The following is a 17489-nucleotide window of genomic DNA, read 5'->3' as shown; positions in this document are numbered from 1 at the left end:
TTATAAATTAATTTTTTTTATTAAAAAAGTGAGTGTTGAAGTGGAATATAGTTTGAAAGTTGACCGTGGAAAACGAGTTTTTTTTTTTTTTTTTAGACCAGTCTTTGGTCATAAAATCTTTTTTCAAGTGAAAATGTTTTAGTGAACAAGGTCCAAATGCTGACCAATTCAAACTTGAAAAAAAAAACTAAATAAATTATAAATCTCTTTCTACATTATCTTCTATTTTTTTTTTCTTTTATGTATTTGCTTTCATAATCTCCATGTCCACATAAAATTGAATTTTATGAGTTGTTATGATCTCCAACTTTTTCTATAGGGAAAGTGGTGGGATGATATTTCATGAGAAAGACACATTAACTTTGAGTTTGTTTTATGTTTTACAATCGGTGTTTGGTAATTGCTAACAAATGATTGTTAATATTTGTGATGGTGCTTTATTATATTGTCTTCAAGATCAGAACGAACTTGAGCAATAATGCAATATGATTCTTCGTAGGGAAAATTACATTCGTAGTTAAGGATCATTCTATGTCTTGATTATGATTTCATGATGATATGATTCTTCGTAAGGAAAATCACATTCGTTTTCAAGTTAAAAATCATCCTATGTCTTGATTATGATTTCGTGATGAAAATCTTAATTCTTTGTAGAGAAAATCACATTCGTTTTCAAGTTAAGGATCATTCTATGTCTTGATTATGATTTCGTGCCAAGAAATTCAACTTTGGGGTATAGGGCATACTTTATTAGCACTAATCTATGCCTTTCACCTCACTCTAATTCTAATTCCTTAATCATGTTTGACCAAATGAGTTGAATTGAATCTCTATTAATACTGCATGAAATACTAGTGATTAGGAAATTAATTGAGTTTAATAATTAATTAATCAACTAATTAATTATATATTTGGAATTTGACTGGAATTTATATTTCTCTCTCACATCACATCTACAGGATGCATTGTTGGCTTAACGCTGTTTATCTAGAAATTAGTAAAGTCAAATGTATGACTAATTCAAACTTACAAAAGTGGGGTCCATTTTATGATTTGGCCATATTTTTTGACGTTAATAATTAAGTTGTTGATAAGAAAAAAGTTGTCTTTATTATAAAGTCAGAGGTTGAGTTTAAAGGATCAAAAACCTGATTGATTACGGTAAAGTGATAAGTACTATTTCATTTTTTTAAAATGAAATTTCAAGCGCAAATGAATTAATCAGGTCTAAATCGAATAACATATCATTCAATGCATCTTTTTTATGTTTATACATATAATTTATTTTTTTGAAGTTTATTTATGAAATTACACTAAATATGTCGTGGCGTTATCGTTGTTGTTGTTGTGGGTGTGAAACCAAGAACACAAAAGTATTTAGAGGATTATGTGGTTTTGAGGACAAAGAAAAAGACAAAGAATGAATATATACAAACATTTCAATTGCGCGTTCTTTTTTTCTATTGGGTAGAATTTAAGTGATGAAGATGAGTGTCACATAATTACTCAATATATCCAAATACTATTATCTCATTATTATTATTGGACCTTCTAGGTCTTCCAATGCACTTTTCTACTTTAATGCAATTTTTATTTTATTTTTGGTTTGGCCTTTATCTGATGTTCGATATTTTATTTAGGATTCGATTCATTCAGGTTTGTATTCGTAATATAAGTTTTATTCGAAGAAGTAAAACTAATCGAGAATGGAAGACTACTTATTATTTTGACTTTCGTAGGGGATTAGTTTGAGCTATATATCAAACTAGATTTTAGGTAGATTGAATTGAACGAGTCAGTAATATAGGTCAAGCTAATAATAAAAGGCTAATGTTATGCATGTTTAAACTTGGATGGATTGGACGAGTCATGCTTTTATGAGTTAATTTTTTCTATTCAATTTTTTTTCTAATATTGTCTAGATAAAGAAGGTTTGAAAATTCAATAATTATGAACCAAGAACTTCTAGATGTTGCAATTAAGAAAATTCCTCGGATTTTAAGTGTTAGTATACTATTGTTTTCCTCTTTCAAGTTTCAATTATTAATTATTATTTTAAAGTTCAAGATACAATTGATTTTTTTTCATTTTATTCTTAGTCGTAATTGCTCTTGAAAACTATAAAACCTTAATCATGATGATATAAGCATATAAACCAAACAAATCAATGAAGAAAATTATGTTTTTATTAAGACATAAAAGCTTGATAAAGGGGGGCTTTTGTTCACTAAAAGTAATATAAACCGTGTTAGATAGTCAGCCATCACATGACTCTCAAATTCAACTTGTGGTGGATCTCGGGAGACAAAGTGAAAATGTAATATCTTTGGTCCCATACTTTGAAATGCTCCTCCTTGTGAATTGATTGTTCCCCCAAACCTACGCAGGTGAACAACTAGAGTGTATTAGGACACTTGAGAGAATTATGTCAGAGGAACTCAACAAAATGACTCAGTAACTTTGGGAGAAAGATTGTTCTCTTATCTTTTGAATAGGAAACACATATCATGGTGGAGACTGTTTATTAAAAACACAACAATAGTAAAATAATATTTAAAAAATCTTTTAATTTATAATTTCTAAAAAACATATTAAAGAAAAATACAACTGATAATTTGAAACGAAGAAAGTATAGCAATAGTTTTGCAGCCCATCTTGTCTAGTGAGTCAATCCTTTTTTTTTTCAATTTATATAATGCAATGTCTCCACCAAATGGCCTCTAAGAGACTCAAGTTTGACTATATTGTTATGAGTTTGGATTTCAGTGGCTTTTTGACTGACTGTTGTCAAGTTGATTATTCTTACTCTCCAATTTAGTTTGTAAAAAAAAAAAAGTAATAAAAAATCATTCAATTATGAGATTTGTAAACATTGCATACTAATAAACCTCAATTGGAATTTGGGAAGACCATTCCAAGAGAAAAAAAGAAGAAAGAAAAGTAAGAGCTAGGACTGAATATTTGTTAGAGATTGCTTTATATACCTCAGTATGTTATGACTTATAATTAGAGTTTTTAGTTTTCGAGCTCTTGAAGTGAAAAATTCTTTTGCCGATTTGCCCTTCAAATGGGTTGGTCTTTAAGTTTTGTTCTTAACAATCGAACTTATGTCTAACGGGGCATAAGTTCTTTAAGGATGCGGAACATAACTTATGAGATATTATAATGCGGAAATATAAACGCCTTTGAAGAGCAGAAATTAAATACCAGTACAAAATATGGCTAAATGTGCAAATAACCCAACACATATAAGTTCTTGGGCCAGGACTTCTATACTGGACCATCCATTGCACTGGGCTTACGTGACAACTCATGATTTAGCCCAACAAAACATCTGCCAACTGCGGGAAATTATTCTGAGCTTAAAAGTGGGTGGTCTCAAACTTTTGACCTTACATGATCTATGGGGAAACCTACACGGTCAAATAAAAGTCAAACTTGGAAGTATTATCTACCAAACAAACGTGATCAATAGTTCAAGACCAGTCATCTCTATTGTTGTTCTCGATCTAGGATATAGAATCTCCAAAATGTATATACAAGTAGCCCTTCGTTGCCCTCGATTTATTTATTATTATATGTGGAAAAGAGAAAAGAATATAGGAATTAGACAACAAATAATGGAAACGCATATAGAATAAAGTCAGAAATATTTCAAATTATGCAAGTAGCACATATTTCCTACTTATATAATATTCAAATATACTCTAGCTACTAGAGAAAGAAAGAAAAAAAATACTACCAAGCTTTCTCGTTGGTTATTGAGTGACTGTCTCCATTATGATGTTGCTAGTAAACAACACTATATTTACACCCAACAAATTTGTGATTGAAGATGGTAAATCTAACATTTCGAAGTTTCACATAGTTAGCAACAAAAATAATTGACCAAGTCCGATTCCGAAAGAATTAACAAAAGCCATAAATTATGATTCACACAACATATTCCAACATGTTTGCGATTGAGACGTAGTTGAATTATCAAATCCTAGGCCACATGTTCACTTGTCTAGAGTTTTCTTCCAGTTACTATAGTTCCAAATATGTAGAATTGTCTAAGTTCAGAAAATAGAACAATAAACAGATAACTCAATTATCACAAGGACATGAAACATAACTTGTGAGATATTATGATGCGAATATATAAACTTAGCTCCACGAGAAAGTATTTGTCTCGAGGAGCAAAAATCAAATACCAAACACAAAATAGAAGCAAAAGTGCAAATTGCCCAAGGTAATTTTTATCTTGGGCCAGGACTTTCATACTGGACCATCCATTGCAATGGGCTTATGTGACAACTCTTGCTTTAGCCCAACATGTCCAAATTAGACCCAATGACTTTGAAAATTGGCGGTATTGAACTTTTGACCTCACTTGCCTCATGTAAGAACCTTCGCGGTCAAATTAAAAGTCAAAACTTGAAGTATTATCTATGGGACTACCGCGATCAGAAGTTCAAGACCATCCATCTCCAAGACACTCTTGTTGTTATCAATCTAGAGTATATAATCACCAAAATGTATATGCAAGTAGCCCTTCATTGCCCTCTGTTTATTTATTATATGTGGAAAAGAGAAAAGAATATAGGAATTAGACAACAAATAATGGAAACGCATATAGAATAAAGTCGAATTGAGAAGTATTTCAAATTTTGCAAGTAGCACATATTTCATACCTATATAATATTCAAATATACTCTCGCTATTAGAGAGAAAAAAATACTACCAAGCTTTCTCATTTTGTTATTGAGTGACTGTCTCTGTTATGTTGTTGCTAGTAAACAACACTATTTACACCCAACAAGTTTGTGCATTTACAATTCGTACGTACAATACATAGTAAATCTAACATTTCTTAATTTCACATAGTTAGCAACAAAAATAATTGACCAAGTCTGATTCCAAAAGAATTAACAAAAGCCATAAATTAAGATTCACGTAACAGACTCCAACATGTTTGGGATTGAGACGTAGTTGAATTATCAAATACTAGGCCACATGTTCATTTGTCTAGAGTTTTCTTCCAACTACTATAGTTCCAAATATGTAGAATTGTCCAAGTTCAGAAAATAGAACAATAAACAGATAACTCAATTATCACAAGGAATAGAATAAAGGCTCACTCAAAAAGCTTTACCTGACAAAAAAAATATTCAAAAATGATAAGAGCTAGTGATGTGAGGTGTTAAAAGAGAAGAGTTTTCACTACCAAAACTAGTATAAATAGATGTCATATGAATGGCTATATCAAGTAAGAGAGCCATAAGAAACTAGAACTCAAAAATACCAAGAGTCGTTTTCTGTTCAGTTTCTGACGAATATCAATGGCGTCACTTCAGTGCCAAAAGCCAGTTGCACAACAAACTGTCTGCCAAAAAACCACCAACACTGCCACTTGCCACAAGGCGAATGAGCACCACTCTTTGGCTGACAAAATGAAAGAGATGACAACCAAGATGTTGCACCACGACAACCATGGACAGCAATCTGCCTGCCATGGCGCCAAAACTCAACATTCAGCAGGCCATGGATCCACTGCTATCCACGGAAATCATGGTAGCCACGGCCAGCAGACTGCATGCCATGGCGCAAAAACTCAACATTCAGCAGGCCATGGCTCCACTGCTATGCATGGAAATCATGCTAAGGGACAGAACACTGCATGCCATGATGCTAAAACTCAACATTCAGCAGGCCATGGCTCCACTGTTGGGCATGGAAATCATGCTAAGGGCCAGAACACTGCATGCCATGGCACCAAAACTCAACATTCAGCAAGCCATGGATCCACTGCTACTAATGGAAATCATGCTAAGGGCCAGATCACTGCATGCCATGGCGCCAAAACTCAACATTCAACAGGCCATGGCTCCACTGCTATGCACGGAAGTCATGGTAGCCACAACCAGCAGACTGTGTGCCATGGCTCGAAGAAGGAAGGGGGCATCATGCATAAGATAGGTAGTCAGCTGAAGACCATCAGGAAAAAGAAGAACAAAGATGGACACTGCAGAGATGGCAGTGACAGCAGTGACAGCAGCGACAGCAGCAGCAGCAGTGATGATGAGAGCGACAATGAGAACGGTGGAAGGAAGAAGGTATCATCTAAATATAACCTATTGTCTATTATTGCTTCTGTATAATCTGATGGGCACTGACAATAGAGAAGAAAAAAAAATAGATTTCAATGTTAAATGCTCCCTCCGTTTTTATTTGTTTGTCTGGTTTTGACTTGACATAGAGTTTAAGAAAATAATGAAGACTTTTGAATCTTGAGGTCTTAAGCTAAAGATATGTTGAATGTAACAAAATGCCCTTTAATCTTGTGGTCTTAAATATGTTATGTGGAAAGTTAGAATTATAGAGACATTCTTTTTGAAACGGACTAAAAAGTAAAATAAGACAAACAAATTGAAACAGAGGGAGTATTTCACAAAATTGATCCAAAACCTGGACATCCACAAACTGTGAAAGGGAACAGAACTTGAATTAGTTAGTGTAACCCTTCACAATACTCAGTTTCATAAAGATAGCGAACTTTACTAGCTACCCAATTTACCTTGAAGCCTAAATTGTAATTTTGCTTTTGCAGAAGGAGAGCTGCTGAAGAAGTAAGCTGCAACAATCAAGTGAGTAAGAGACAGAAGCTATAACACTAATAAACTTCTGTTGCTCAATAATTATGTACTTTAATTAAAGGGTGCTATGTGTGTGTCTCTCTGAAGGAGTCAGGTGTGCTGCATGAATAAATGCAAATACTTCTATTGTACCTATTACCTATGGCCTTTCAAGTAATGAAATAAACTTGTGAGATCAGTATTTTCTCTTCTGGTTTTTTTGGTGGGGGTGGGGGTAAAGTAATCAATATTGCCTCAGGGTGGAAAATAAAATGAGCAAAGACATATTTGCACATAATATCATGGAATCAGTATGAATCGATAATCAGAGAGCAAGGACAGAGGAAAGAAAGAGCCAATTATAATGGAATGATCATTTTCTCCAGCATTTGGAGACAATTTTCCAGTAATAGCACATCAGGATTTCAAAGCTGATGAATATAATTTTTGAAGGAGTTGTTAGTGACTAAGCAAGTTTGTCTTCTTTCTACCATTCAAATGAGATAATAACTAAGAAGAATGCTCAAAACATCCTGGGAACTCCAGAAACCAATAAGAAATAAGTTAAATGCAAAATGAAAATAAAAGAAAGGCTTAAACTGTTCAGGCTGTTTTGCCTTGAGCCGAGGGTCTATCGGAAACAGCCTCTACCCTCAAAGTACGGGTAAGGTCTGCGTACACTCTACCCTCCCCAAACCCCACTTTGTGGGATTACACTGGGTATGTTGTTGTTTGCTTAAACTATTCAGACTACTCATGATTGTATAAGTAAAAGAAAGAGTATATTCTATCAGATATTTGAAGGCTTTGATCCTATTACATTTTTAGAGGAATAAAAGCAGCAACCAGATGATCATTAAGTCCAAAAGAAAAATGCAATGAGATACACAAAAGAGACGGATGCACCATCCAGACCCAGGGACAGACGTATAAGCTTTAAGAATGGGTTCAATTGAACCCACCATTCTTGACTAAGACCATATAAATATGTGCATCTGTGAAAAAAACTTGAAAAAGTAGCATAAATATTAAGTTCTAAACTCATGTTTTTGAAAGAGTTTTGAACCCATTAAGTTTAATTCTTAATTTGCCTCTGTCGGGTCCAGCCTAACCAATGAAGAGAAAGTATGTTGAAACTAATCAAATTCTGGCCGATATATGAAGGCCTAGTGGACTATGCATATTTAGCAACAAAATAAGCAATGCCTATGTTCATAAAGCCCAAACCGAAAGAGATGGAGTGCAGAGATAGAGAGAATAAGAATCTAGTACATAACATAGAAAACCTTTACTGGAGCCTAGGAGTATAACAACGACAACTGCTAATACGCCTCAATTCCAAGAAAGTTGGGGTCAGCTATATGAATCCTCACTTACCGCTTTACTTCATTTAAATCAACTCATGCCAATACTACACAAATACAAGTGAAAAGCATTACAAGTTGTGTGTGCTTTTTGAATTAAAGGTATAGATCTCTGAAAGGTTAAACCACTCCTAGCAAGCATAAGACCTAGAACAGAAGTGCAAACATGAAAAACATATTCTCAACTATACTATAATACCAGTATTGCCCATCTTTTACTAAGTCTACATGAATCCCAAATACTGAAGGTCCTTGAGACAACTTCGTTTTATGTGATTTTAAGGCTACCTCATCCTTCTTTAAGACCTTCAAGTTTCATCCAATGGTTTCACACCTGCGCATAGCACCGGACATGATCAAACCATCTCAAGTGACCTTCTCTCATTTTATCCTCGATGTGTGCTACTTGAACCTTTTTTGTGAAGGTGATCATTTCTAGCCATAGTTCAAACCTAAAAGATGTCGACTACCCTCCGCAACTCTCAGCTAGTGACTTTCAATTGAGAACACCAGAGAATATTCACTATTTACAAAAGAGATTAATGATTAATAAATTTTTCATGCTTTCTATCGAAATAATATATTGAATCTTGATTCGCCTTCATCTATTAGTCGAGATGAAAATAAGTTTCAGCACTGCTTCTCTCAAAATTTACACTTCGATCCTTCTAAAGGAAATCATTAAATTACTAGGGCATCAAATTTTCAACATTTAAATAGCAAAATAATTCCACCATTTCCATTTTCTTTTTGGGTCTGTTTTGTTATTGAAGTCTCTTAAGTCTGAACAGAACAATTTCTACTTGTATTTTTTCAAATTAAACAGGAGGAAGAAAAGATAGGGGAATCTCAAAAGGATGGCAACCAGTCTTATTCTTTCTGGAATTTTCGTAAAAGCCAAAAGGTCAGTTCATCGTCTACATTACCTCTTCTTCGTGAAGCACAATATATGTGTGGTGGATGCGGTCAAAAGCTCAGCTGAAGGATTTGGAATATTTTTGTATTTCGATAACCAACACGTTTAATATTTCAAAGAAGGATTTGGAATATAAACATAAGAAAAATAAATTGGCTAGGAAATAGAATGAGATGCTCTTCAAAGTTTAGCCTTTGGCAGAAAAGGAGATTCAAAGATGACAGGACAACTGATGAAAAATAAGAAAAGAATCCCACCACTAATTCATGTTGCTATTGCGTACATGTATATATGTGTATATATATATATATGTATATATATTAATCATTCTGTGAATATCAAGCAAAAAGAAGGCAATAGTCCAGAAGACAATATCTCTAGTTTCAATTCAATCACTCATGGCATCCGTTCAATGTAACAAGCCCACTGAGCAAAACATTAATCATGTTCAATCCTCCACCGTGAGCAACAAGACTAGCACTACAACTAGCCAAAAGGCTGTTGGCAACAAGACCAACACTCCAATGAGTCAAAAGGCTGTTTGCAACAAGACCAGCACTCCGACTAGCCAAAAAACTGTGTCCAACAAGAATAGCACCCCGACAGTCCAAAAGACAAACAATGAGAACCACTCTTTCACTGAAAAAATGAGAGAAATGTCACACAAAATGTTTCACCGTGAACATCATACTCAACAGGGCCAGAAAGCACACATCCAAAAAGGAGGTCAGCCTGTCTGCCATGCGTCCTGTGCAACTCATGGCACTCATGCTAACCATACTACAACTAATGGAAAGAAAAAGATGGAAGGCCACTGCATGCCTATGAGGAAGAACAAACAAGAAAAATACAAGTTCAGTGACAGCAGCAGCAGCAGTGATGACAGCGATAATGAAAAGTGTGGAAGGAAGAAGGTATGATCTGCAATCTTTTATGAATCATTCAGAAGACAATTGTGTTAATAGCCCTTTATCTTCATATAAGCCTAGTAGGACACTTCACTTGCAATTATGATCATGACTACAAAGTTTTTTCTGAAGTAGCATGTCTTGAAATTTATAAATAAATGTTTTCCTACATTTAAGCCCATAACGAGAGCACATCAAAACTTTTCTTTACTATAACCTAAAATTCTTGTTTTTGGTGTGAAGAACTAAGAGAGGAGTCCTGCAAAAGATCAGCTACAAGGAGTGCAAGGATGAAAGCAACTTGAATAAGGCATATTTCATCATTATTTCTTATACCTAAATGGTGGAATGATGTGTCATGTCAGTAAGTGTTTATCATTTTGATTATGCAATGAAAAAGCTCAATGTTGAATTTTAGTGATCAGAAGAAAGAAGATTTGTTTCATTAATAAACCAATATAACCATATAATCACATACTTATTAGCATTACCTAAACCAAACAAAAAAGAAATGGGTGTTGAAAAATACCTTAAGAACAGGGTTGCACATATAATGGCCAATGACCACTTATTTTCTTTCCAAAGCTTATAGAAAACATAGAAACTCTTATGAACAGGGTTGTGCATATAATGGCCATACGTCTTGGCTATTACCAAAACCACAAACAAATTTTCAGAAACTATTTACAGGAACTGGCTATTTCTTTAAGTGAGTATATACCACATTTGTCATACAGAAGCTTGGACCATTGATGAAAATGAGCATTGAAGTAATGAAATCATACAGAAATAGACAAACAGGATACTGTTGAGGTGGACAAAAGAACTAGAGGCTAAAGCTTCAGATACTAATTACTAGTAATACTTCACAGGGAGCAACATTTGTAGATATGCTATAACAATGCCATAAGAAACTCCCCTTTCCCAGCTCTAAAACCAAAAGGAAAAAAATCCTATACACTTCAAGAAAGCATTCACGAACCATCTTTGCGCAAACTGGACAAAATATTTTAAACTATCACCCGTTTCTTACCATTAAGTACTTCACCCCTCTTTCACATGATTAGAAACAAAAGTTGCAATAGCATGAACAGCAAGCTTTTCAGCTTCCTCTTGGGTGGACTCAATCAACTGCAAGTGCTTTTTGCCAATTTTGAAGGAGTGATCACCACCGTCTATCACATATAATTCATTTACACACTTCATTTTCTTTCTTACAGCTTCCAGCTTCTTGAGTGGACAAAGCCCATCTTTGCTGCCCTACATGAAAATAAGCCATAACATTTATACAAAATCTTGAGCATGAATTTAAGTTTACACTTGGCACCATCACCCCCTCCTAACTCCCAAGCCACAGAATTATGATATTATAGTAATGGCTGAGAAAACACGACTGAATGAGCTGTGAATAATATAATAAAGCTAGCTATACCTAGCAAATTTGCAATGAGTGCACAAAAACAGTCAAAAGAAATCATAATGAAATTTATTTATGTATTCATATATGTCGATTCAAATGTATATCTCAGCCCCACAGATACAAGTATGCATGTAGCCCATCTGTAAGCAATTCAGATTTAGCTAATGTGTGTCCATAAATACAAGTATTCTTGTACGTATTAATAAAAAATAATGCCCGTTTAACAAATAAGCCTCCATAAGATGGACCTTTATGTCCGTGTGATACGGATCCATCTACAGCAAAGTGCTTTTACCTGCACGAACATAACAGGTACATCAATTTGTAACAGCAACTCATCTCGTGTTGCACCATTTGCACCCTGAAAGATTTGCGACTAGACTTATAAAAGAGATTTTTCTTAAAATGACTGTATATATTCAGTAATAGATAAACTACTAAAATGGTAAAAACAATTTGTAGCCTCCAACGACCAAAAAATATATGCAAGTATTCAAAAACTTTATATCGCAATAGATATCAAGAAATATTAGAAAATAATTTCAAGTGCTAAAACTAGATAAATTAGCAACGAGGAAATTAAGAGCTTTTCTTCTTATAATAACTTTAGATTTATTAAAAGGTGACAGTTATTTTTCTCCAATTTCTAAATAGTAATGGACTTTTTGACTTATGAAAAGAGTTTAATGAACAATTGTAGAGCAGCTCCTTAGTTTCAAATAGAGGGCATAACAATCCAGCTTTCAAAAACTAGAAGGGAAAAAGATATTTGAGTTGGTGTTTACGACTCAAACCAACTGGTGTCCAACTGTCATCCCTGTGAGGATGCAAAAAAAAGGTATATTTAAATCCAGCTTACTAGCTTGTGAAAAAAAGAGAGGCAGGTTTTTATAAGCTTTAAAAAACCTTTTGGTTGTAAGCTAAGAGTAAAAATTCAATACAGCATGGGAAACATACAAAAATCCATGAATTTATGGTGGGATAAGATTTTCAGTATGTTAGAAGCATCATCTTTCCACCAGCTCTGGTTACTCGAATTATTTGGACGTAATCTTCAAAAAGGCACCATCGTATGAACGTCAGCAAAATAAATGTTGGAGGTAGAATCTCGCCTAAGCTTTAAAAAGATTAGACATAAACTTCCAAATCAATCATCATTAACTCATCCAGCTTTGGGGAAAAAGGGAAAATTAAGAAGTAAATAAAACAAAGGTTTACATTTTACATGGATCAAAACTGAGCAATAGGAATTAGAGCTGTAACACATATGGGTAAGAAGGACAGGATTATTATCAGGATAATAGATAACCTTTAATGGGTAACCCAAGCAAATGATAGCTGAAGCACCAATGCCATTAACAGCTACCATGCAGCTAACCCTACAACAAAAGAGGACATTTGGTGCATGTCTTAATATGGAATTAAATGTCATTACCTTACACTTCATCAATTCTCTGGTGCACCAAGGCAATAAAATACATAAGATCAGGCAATGCATCCAAATAATTATGGCTATGTGGAATATATATATATATATATAAAATTAGAACCTTTCTGCATAATATCTAAAAGGAACAATTCAAACACTGAAACCGGAAAGTAGTAGAACATCCAGCAAACCAAATTTGAGCAGTAACTCATAATAAAAGATAAGATATCTACACATAAGTTACTTGTAAAAATGCTACAGAGATCAGAATGAACACATACTGAAATACATATATCAAAAGAGGTCTAGAAAGGTCATGGACATCCTTTTTGACTACAACCCTGGTACATAATTTGAGCTAGAAACTCAACTCAACATGACTTACCCTTTTTTATTATTGACAAAGGTTAGAATTAAGTTGTCTGGATGACATCAATTGATTTCGAATAAAACAGGAGAAAGTTCCAAAATGGAAAAACTACGGTTATAGGAATAAAATAACACTTGTAGTTGCTATTTTACTTAGAGAAATATTGAAACATTGATGGTGATACATGGTGTTCTGAACGCATGTAATGATGATCACCTTGAACCCATTGACTTCCCTGCCAAGATCAGTGGATGCCCAGGGTATTTAGCAGCCACCTCTTTGACAACATTAGAGTGAAAATCAACCAATTTTTCTGCCTTGGGGGGAGCCCTCCTCTTTCCACCAGACATGTCTGCATAATCCATAGAATTTCAGCAAGAAAACATGTGCTGTATATTTCTCAGAAGAAAATATTTGCTATAGAAGTGTGGTTAAAGTGACCCATAAATCTTACATGGGTAGTCAAAGGCCAGAACTTCAGCAGCGTTCAGTTCCTTGGTCAACATATCCTTCCATCTTCACAGAGCAGTCAAAAGTTAGCATAGAAGCTTTATGCTACTTATAAAGCATGTAGTAAAACTCTAATTTTGAAAATGCCATTTACAAGTAACTAACATGCTTTCTTGAAATGTCTGGCATACATGGAAAAGAATACTATACAAAATCGTAAAGTCTGCTAATATAGTATAGTTTGGTGATATTTTTGTGTATTAAATACTTAACAACAATGTCCATTTGTTGATTGAAGCAAAATGATATGGAGAAAAAGCCAGAAAAATTGTAAGACAAAGCGAAGCCCGGTATTTAAGTGGAAAAGGGTAGAGGGGCAGGCCCATTATCCACCGAATTTAGAAGGCTGTGATTGGTCCAAAGGGCGGGACAGACGGATTTCTCGGTTATAAAAAAAAAAAAAAAACCAGGAAAATTGTAAGGCAAAAGTTGTCATCCCTCAATAAGTGACAAAAGTCATTTTACTCTTCCATAATCTTTGTTTTCCTTTTGTAGTAATTGATTTCCGTTACACCTAACACACCTTAAATCCCAAATTGGCTGATTAGTTATAGGAATCCACTCTATGTCTATATCTACAGTTACAAACTTTTTTTCCAGCTCGATATCAGTCTACCGCTACCCTTCTCCTTCACCTAAAATTAGAACCTGATACGTTTAACTCAGATGGGCGGAACTTAGCTACAGGGGTGGATTCAGATGCCTGTTTACAGATGCATGTGAACCCAATATTTGACTATGAACTCAGTTATCATTATAATTTTAATTTGGCATAGTTGTAGAAACCTACAAAATTCAAAAATTTAGATTTGTCTCTGCTTAGCTATGTACATAAAGTGTATCACATATTATGTAATCAAAATCCATATAACACTCAAATATTAATGCATGTAACTAAAAGCGAAACTGCATATAAGAGAGATGACCTGATCATCCAATCGGAGGTGGAAGGAGCACCAGCACCATGAGCAAATACCACTACTGGTGACTTTTCTTTTGAACTTCCATTCACCTCTGCTTCTTTTTCTTCTTCCACTTGTTGAACTTTTCTATCTTCTGCTTCTTCTTTCTGCACAGTACGTCTTCGCTTTGAAGCTCTTCGGGTCGGCATTAGTACCGATTCCGGTGGATACAACGCCGGCGGAATTGGATTTCAACTACCGGAAATGGAATTTGACGCCTAATTTTGCTGATATTGATTTTTCGCGCCAATATTTGGGGAAGTTAGCAAAACGGTGGAAATATGGGCTGGGCTGAAAAGAAGGTCAAAGAAAATAGGCCCATGGGCTTGGATTTCTTTGGAATCTTTATACAAATAGTCGATTAAATTCATTATTTGCTTTTTATGACCGGTATACATATAATATAAGTTGATTATACACGACTACACATACATTGTGCATAAATTAATTTTAACTAATTTGGTGGGTTGAAAGTTAGGTTAATTCTTCTTTATTTGCTAGGAGCTCAAAGACGTTCAAATTATTATTTAAGGTGAAAGCACTTGAATCACGATGACATAATACATAATATAATTCACAAATGACATTTGCTAAGTGTGTCTTTATAGATGGCATTTTTAAATATTTTTGTAAATACATTAGTTGAATACGTTTTATAAGACCCAAAAGTACTTTATTTTTTGATTTATGAAAAAAAAAAAATAAGACCCAAAACTTCGACCTTCTTAGGTAGATTAGCTGTATTTGGATTGGTTGACTTTTGGGTTTTGACCAACTATATATATTTCCCTAGGTCAATTGTATTTTAGTTCCCAAATAAATAATTAGTCATTTTCAGTCCATTGTTTTTTGGCATTTTGAGACTTGATTAAGACTAAGTAAATTTTGTTGGCATTAAAAATATTTTTGATAATGCAAAGAATTAAAAAATCTTGTCAAATCTATTTAACATGTTGCGAGTTGCAACAATATTTATTTATTTATTTGTAAATAAAAAAAGAACAAAAGTCCCTCCTTGCTCTTTTTCCTCTCTTTATATTGAATTGGTTTTTATTGAAAGCTAAAACTGATCGTGCTATGAGCGGACAATTCTAAATAAATGGTAAGAGATTTTGCAGATGGGGAGAAACTTACAAGAATTGGAAGAGGTGAAGGAAATCATACGGATTGGATTGTTTGTATGTCCAGGGGACAAATCCTATTTGAAATGGATGATATGAGTTTGTCAAATGTTCGACAAGCCACTACATTAGCAGCGTATAAACTAAGGGAAAACCCAATCCTAGAGCCAGAACACAAACACGGACCGTGAAGCTCACTCACTTCAGTTCAATATCAATATAATAGTACTTTTTCTAATGAATACTATCAAAATAGGTTCGATCTTGTTAAAGTAGAAAGTGCGCGCAAACTCATCACGTACATGTCCAAAAAATTTCATGGCCAAGCTGGCATTAATGTGATCATTTTATCTAAAAAATATAACGCTTAACAACAACTAGATCTCCCATCATTGTGCTCTCTTATCGACACAAACAGGTGAAAAATGTATTTACCATTTGAATAACATCCTCTCTCGCAACAAGTAGCATGTGAAAAGTAAAAAGGACGATGAGCTAGTAACCCCACAAATACAATAATGTTCATGAGAGTTAGCAAGTTGCACTTTAACGTTTGTCAAAAAATGGAAATATTGCAGGTAAAAATGTTGTCCTTGAATATAACCTTAACTAGATAAAAATTAAAATAAAGTGCTCACATGAATTCAATTTCTTCATTTTTAGCTCTTCAAAGAGGGCCCCTATTGCTACTGTTACACACACAACTTGTTACACTGTCTGACTTGCCAATATTTGTTTGTTCATCACATTTGTGTGTGGTGGACTACAGCTCAAAGTGTTGTGTATGTGACTGTTTATCTTTTCACTATAGGACCACAAAGTTTCTTTTTTTTCAAAAAAGAAATCATTGTAGTTGGTTCTCATGAAAAAAAATGGTTATATTTTTTTTAATTCTTCATATAAAGTTCAAACAGGATGGTGGTTAGTCTTCCTTTTTGTTTTTTGTGGGTGGCAAGAATAATTCGTCTAGCATCAACATGAATTGATCAGAGATAATTAGAATTATTCCTAGTCGATCGCAATTTTTTCCTATAGTAAAGAAAGGGAAAGACCATTAAAAAAATAAAGGAAACCCCACCAGGAGATCGATAGATTAGCTAGGAAAGAGAGCATCGAGCATAGTTTTTATGCATGTCACACGAAACTTTTAGTTTTTTTATTAGAGTAGAGAGTGCGAGAGAGTAGAAATATATATAGTTTTGACTTATGATCGTTATTATAATTTGGAAAGACTGGAATAGTATCTTCATAGCCGGAAGGAATTAGTCTCCCCTAGCGTCATTCGAAGAATGAGCAAGAAAAGGGTTAACATTTAAGGCTAAAACTTTGAGGGAAAAACTTTGGAATGAGAGGACGATCCTCATGGTAATCTGATCGTATGCCAAACCAACATAGTTAAACAGATATATTAGGATGTTTGAGAGAACCATATTGAAGAATCTCACCAAAATTACCTTATAACTTCGAGAGAAAGAGTATTCTTGATTAAGAAAGCGAAATCAAGAGTACGGTTTTTCTTTTCTCCTTTTATAAATATATGTTAAAACAAGTATTGTGTATATATATATATATAGGATGTTTGTGAGAATCATATCAAAGAATCTCGCCAAATGACTTTTTAACTTCAAGATAAAAGAGTATTCTTGATTAAGAAAGCGAAATCGAGTGATATGATGTACATGTCCAAATTGTAGTATTAGAAAGTCATCAATTAATGAAATTTGATTACAATAAATTCATGAGTACAAATCCGCTTTTATCAACGAAAATTCATCATCACAATTAAATATATGTAACAATGATGAATTTACTTGCGTTGTTTAGCTCATAATTTATGAAACATTAATAAAACATACCCCCCCCCCCCACCAC

At 34.0% G+C, this 17489-nt stretch overlaps 3 protein-coding genes across 3 annotated transcripts; 2 read left to right on the top strand and 1 right to left on the bottom strand.

Moving 5' to 3' along the window:
• Window positions 1-5237: 5237 nt before the first annotated feature.
• Window positions 5238-6822, top strand: LOC102592197 (hornerin). The gene is made up of 2 exons (XM_006343809.2): window positions 5238-6098; window positions 6593-6822. The coding sequence occupies exons 1-2, from the start codon at window positions 5325-5327 to the stop codon at window positions 6605-6607; spliced, it is 789 nt and encodes a 262-aa protein (XP_006343871.1). The 5' UTR covers window positions 5238-5324; the 3' UTR covers window positions 6608-6822.
• Window positions 6823-9217: 2395 nt separating this feature from the next.
• LOC102592537 (uncharacterized) lies at window positions 9218-10222 on the top strand. Its single transcript, XM_006343810.2, has 2 exons — window positions 9218-9811; window positions 10049-10222. The coding sequence occupies exons 1-2, from the start codon at window positions 9296-9298 to the stop codon at window positions 10052-10054; spliced, it is 522 nt and encodes a 173-aa protein (XP_006343872.1). The 5' UTR covers window positions 9218-9295; the 3' UTR covers window positions 10055-10222.
• A 348-nt stretch (window positions 10223-10570) lies between these two features.
• On the bottom strand, window positions 10571-14781 carry LOC102592873 (KAT8 regulatory NSL complex subunit 3). The gene is made up of 6 exons (XM_006343811.2): window positions 14461-14781; window positions 13479-13540; window positions 13241-13376; window positions 12535-12604; window positions 11521-11586; window positions 10571-11065 (listed from the first exon to the last, which is right to left on the bottom strand). The coding sequence occupies exons 1-6, from the start codon at window positions 14643-14645 to the stop codon at window positions 10850-10852; spliced, it is 735 nt and encodes a 244-aa protein (XP_006343873.1). The 5' UTR covers window positions 14646-14781; the 3' UTR covers window positions 10571-10849.
• Window positions 14782-17489: the final 2708 nt, after the last annotated feature.

This window comes from Solanum tuberosum, unplaced genomic scaffold, assembly GCF_000226075.1.
Source record: "Solanum tuberosum cultivar DM 1-3 516 R44 unplaced genomic scaffold, SolTub_3.0 scf00048, whole genome shotgun sequence".
In the NCBI taxonomy this organism is placed as follows: domain Eukaryota; kingdom Viridiplantae; phylum Streptophyta; class Magnoliopsida; order Solanales; family Solanaceae; genus Solanum; species Solanum tuberosum.
This window is presented reverse-complemented; position numbering and strand designations above follow the sequence as displayed.

Excerpts from the sequence above, each read along its gene's own strand:
- LOC102592537 (XM_006343810.2), top strand. The coding sequence starts at position 9,296 with ATGGCATCCGTTCAATGTAACAAGCCCACTGAGCAAAACATTAATCAT.
- LOC102592197 (XM_006343809.2), top strand. The coding sequence starts at position 5,325 with ATGGCGTCACTTCAGTGCCAAAAGCCAGTTGCACAACAAACTGTCTGC.
- LOC102592873 (XM_006343811.2), bottom strand. The coding sequence starts at position 14,645 with ATGCCGACCCGAAGAGCTTCAAAGCGAAGACGTACTGTGCAGAAAGAA. Across the intron at positions 12,605-13,240 it reads GGGAAGTCAATGGGTTCAAG|GGTTAGCTGCATGGTAGCTG; the intron begins GTGATCATCATT and ends CTTTTGTTGTAG. Across the intron at positions 11,066-11,520 it reads TACCTGTTATGTTCGTGCAG|GGCAGCAAAGATGGGCTTTG; the intron begins GTAAAAGCACTT and ends ATTTTCATGTAG.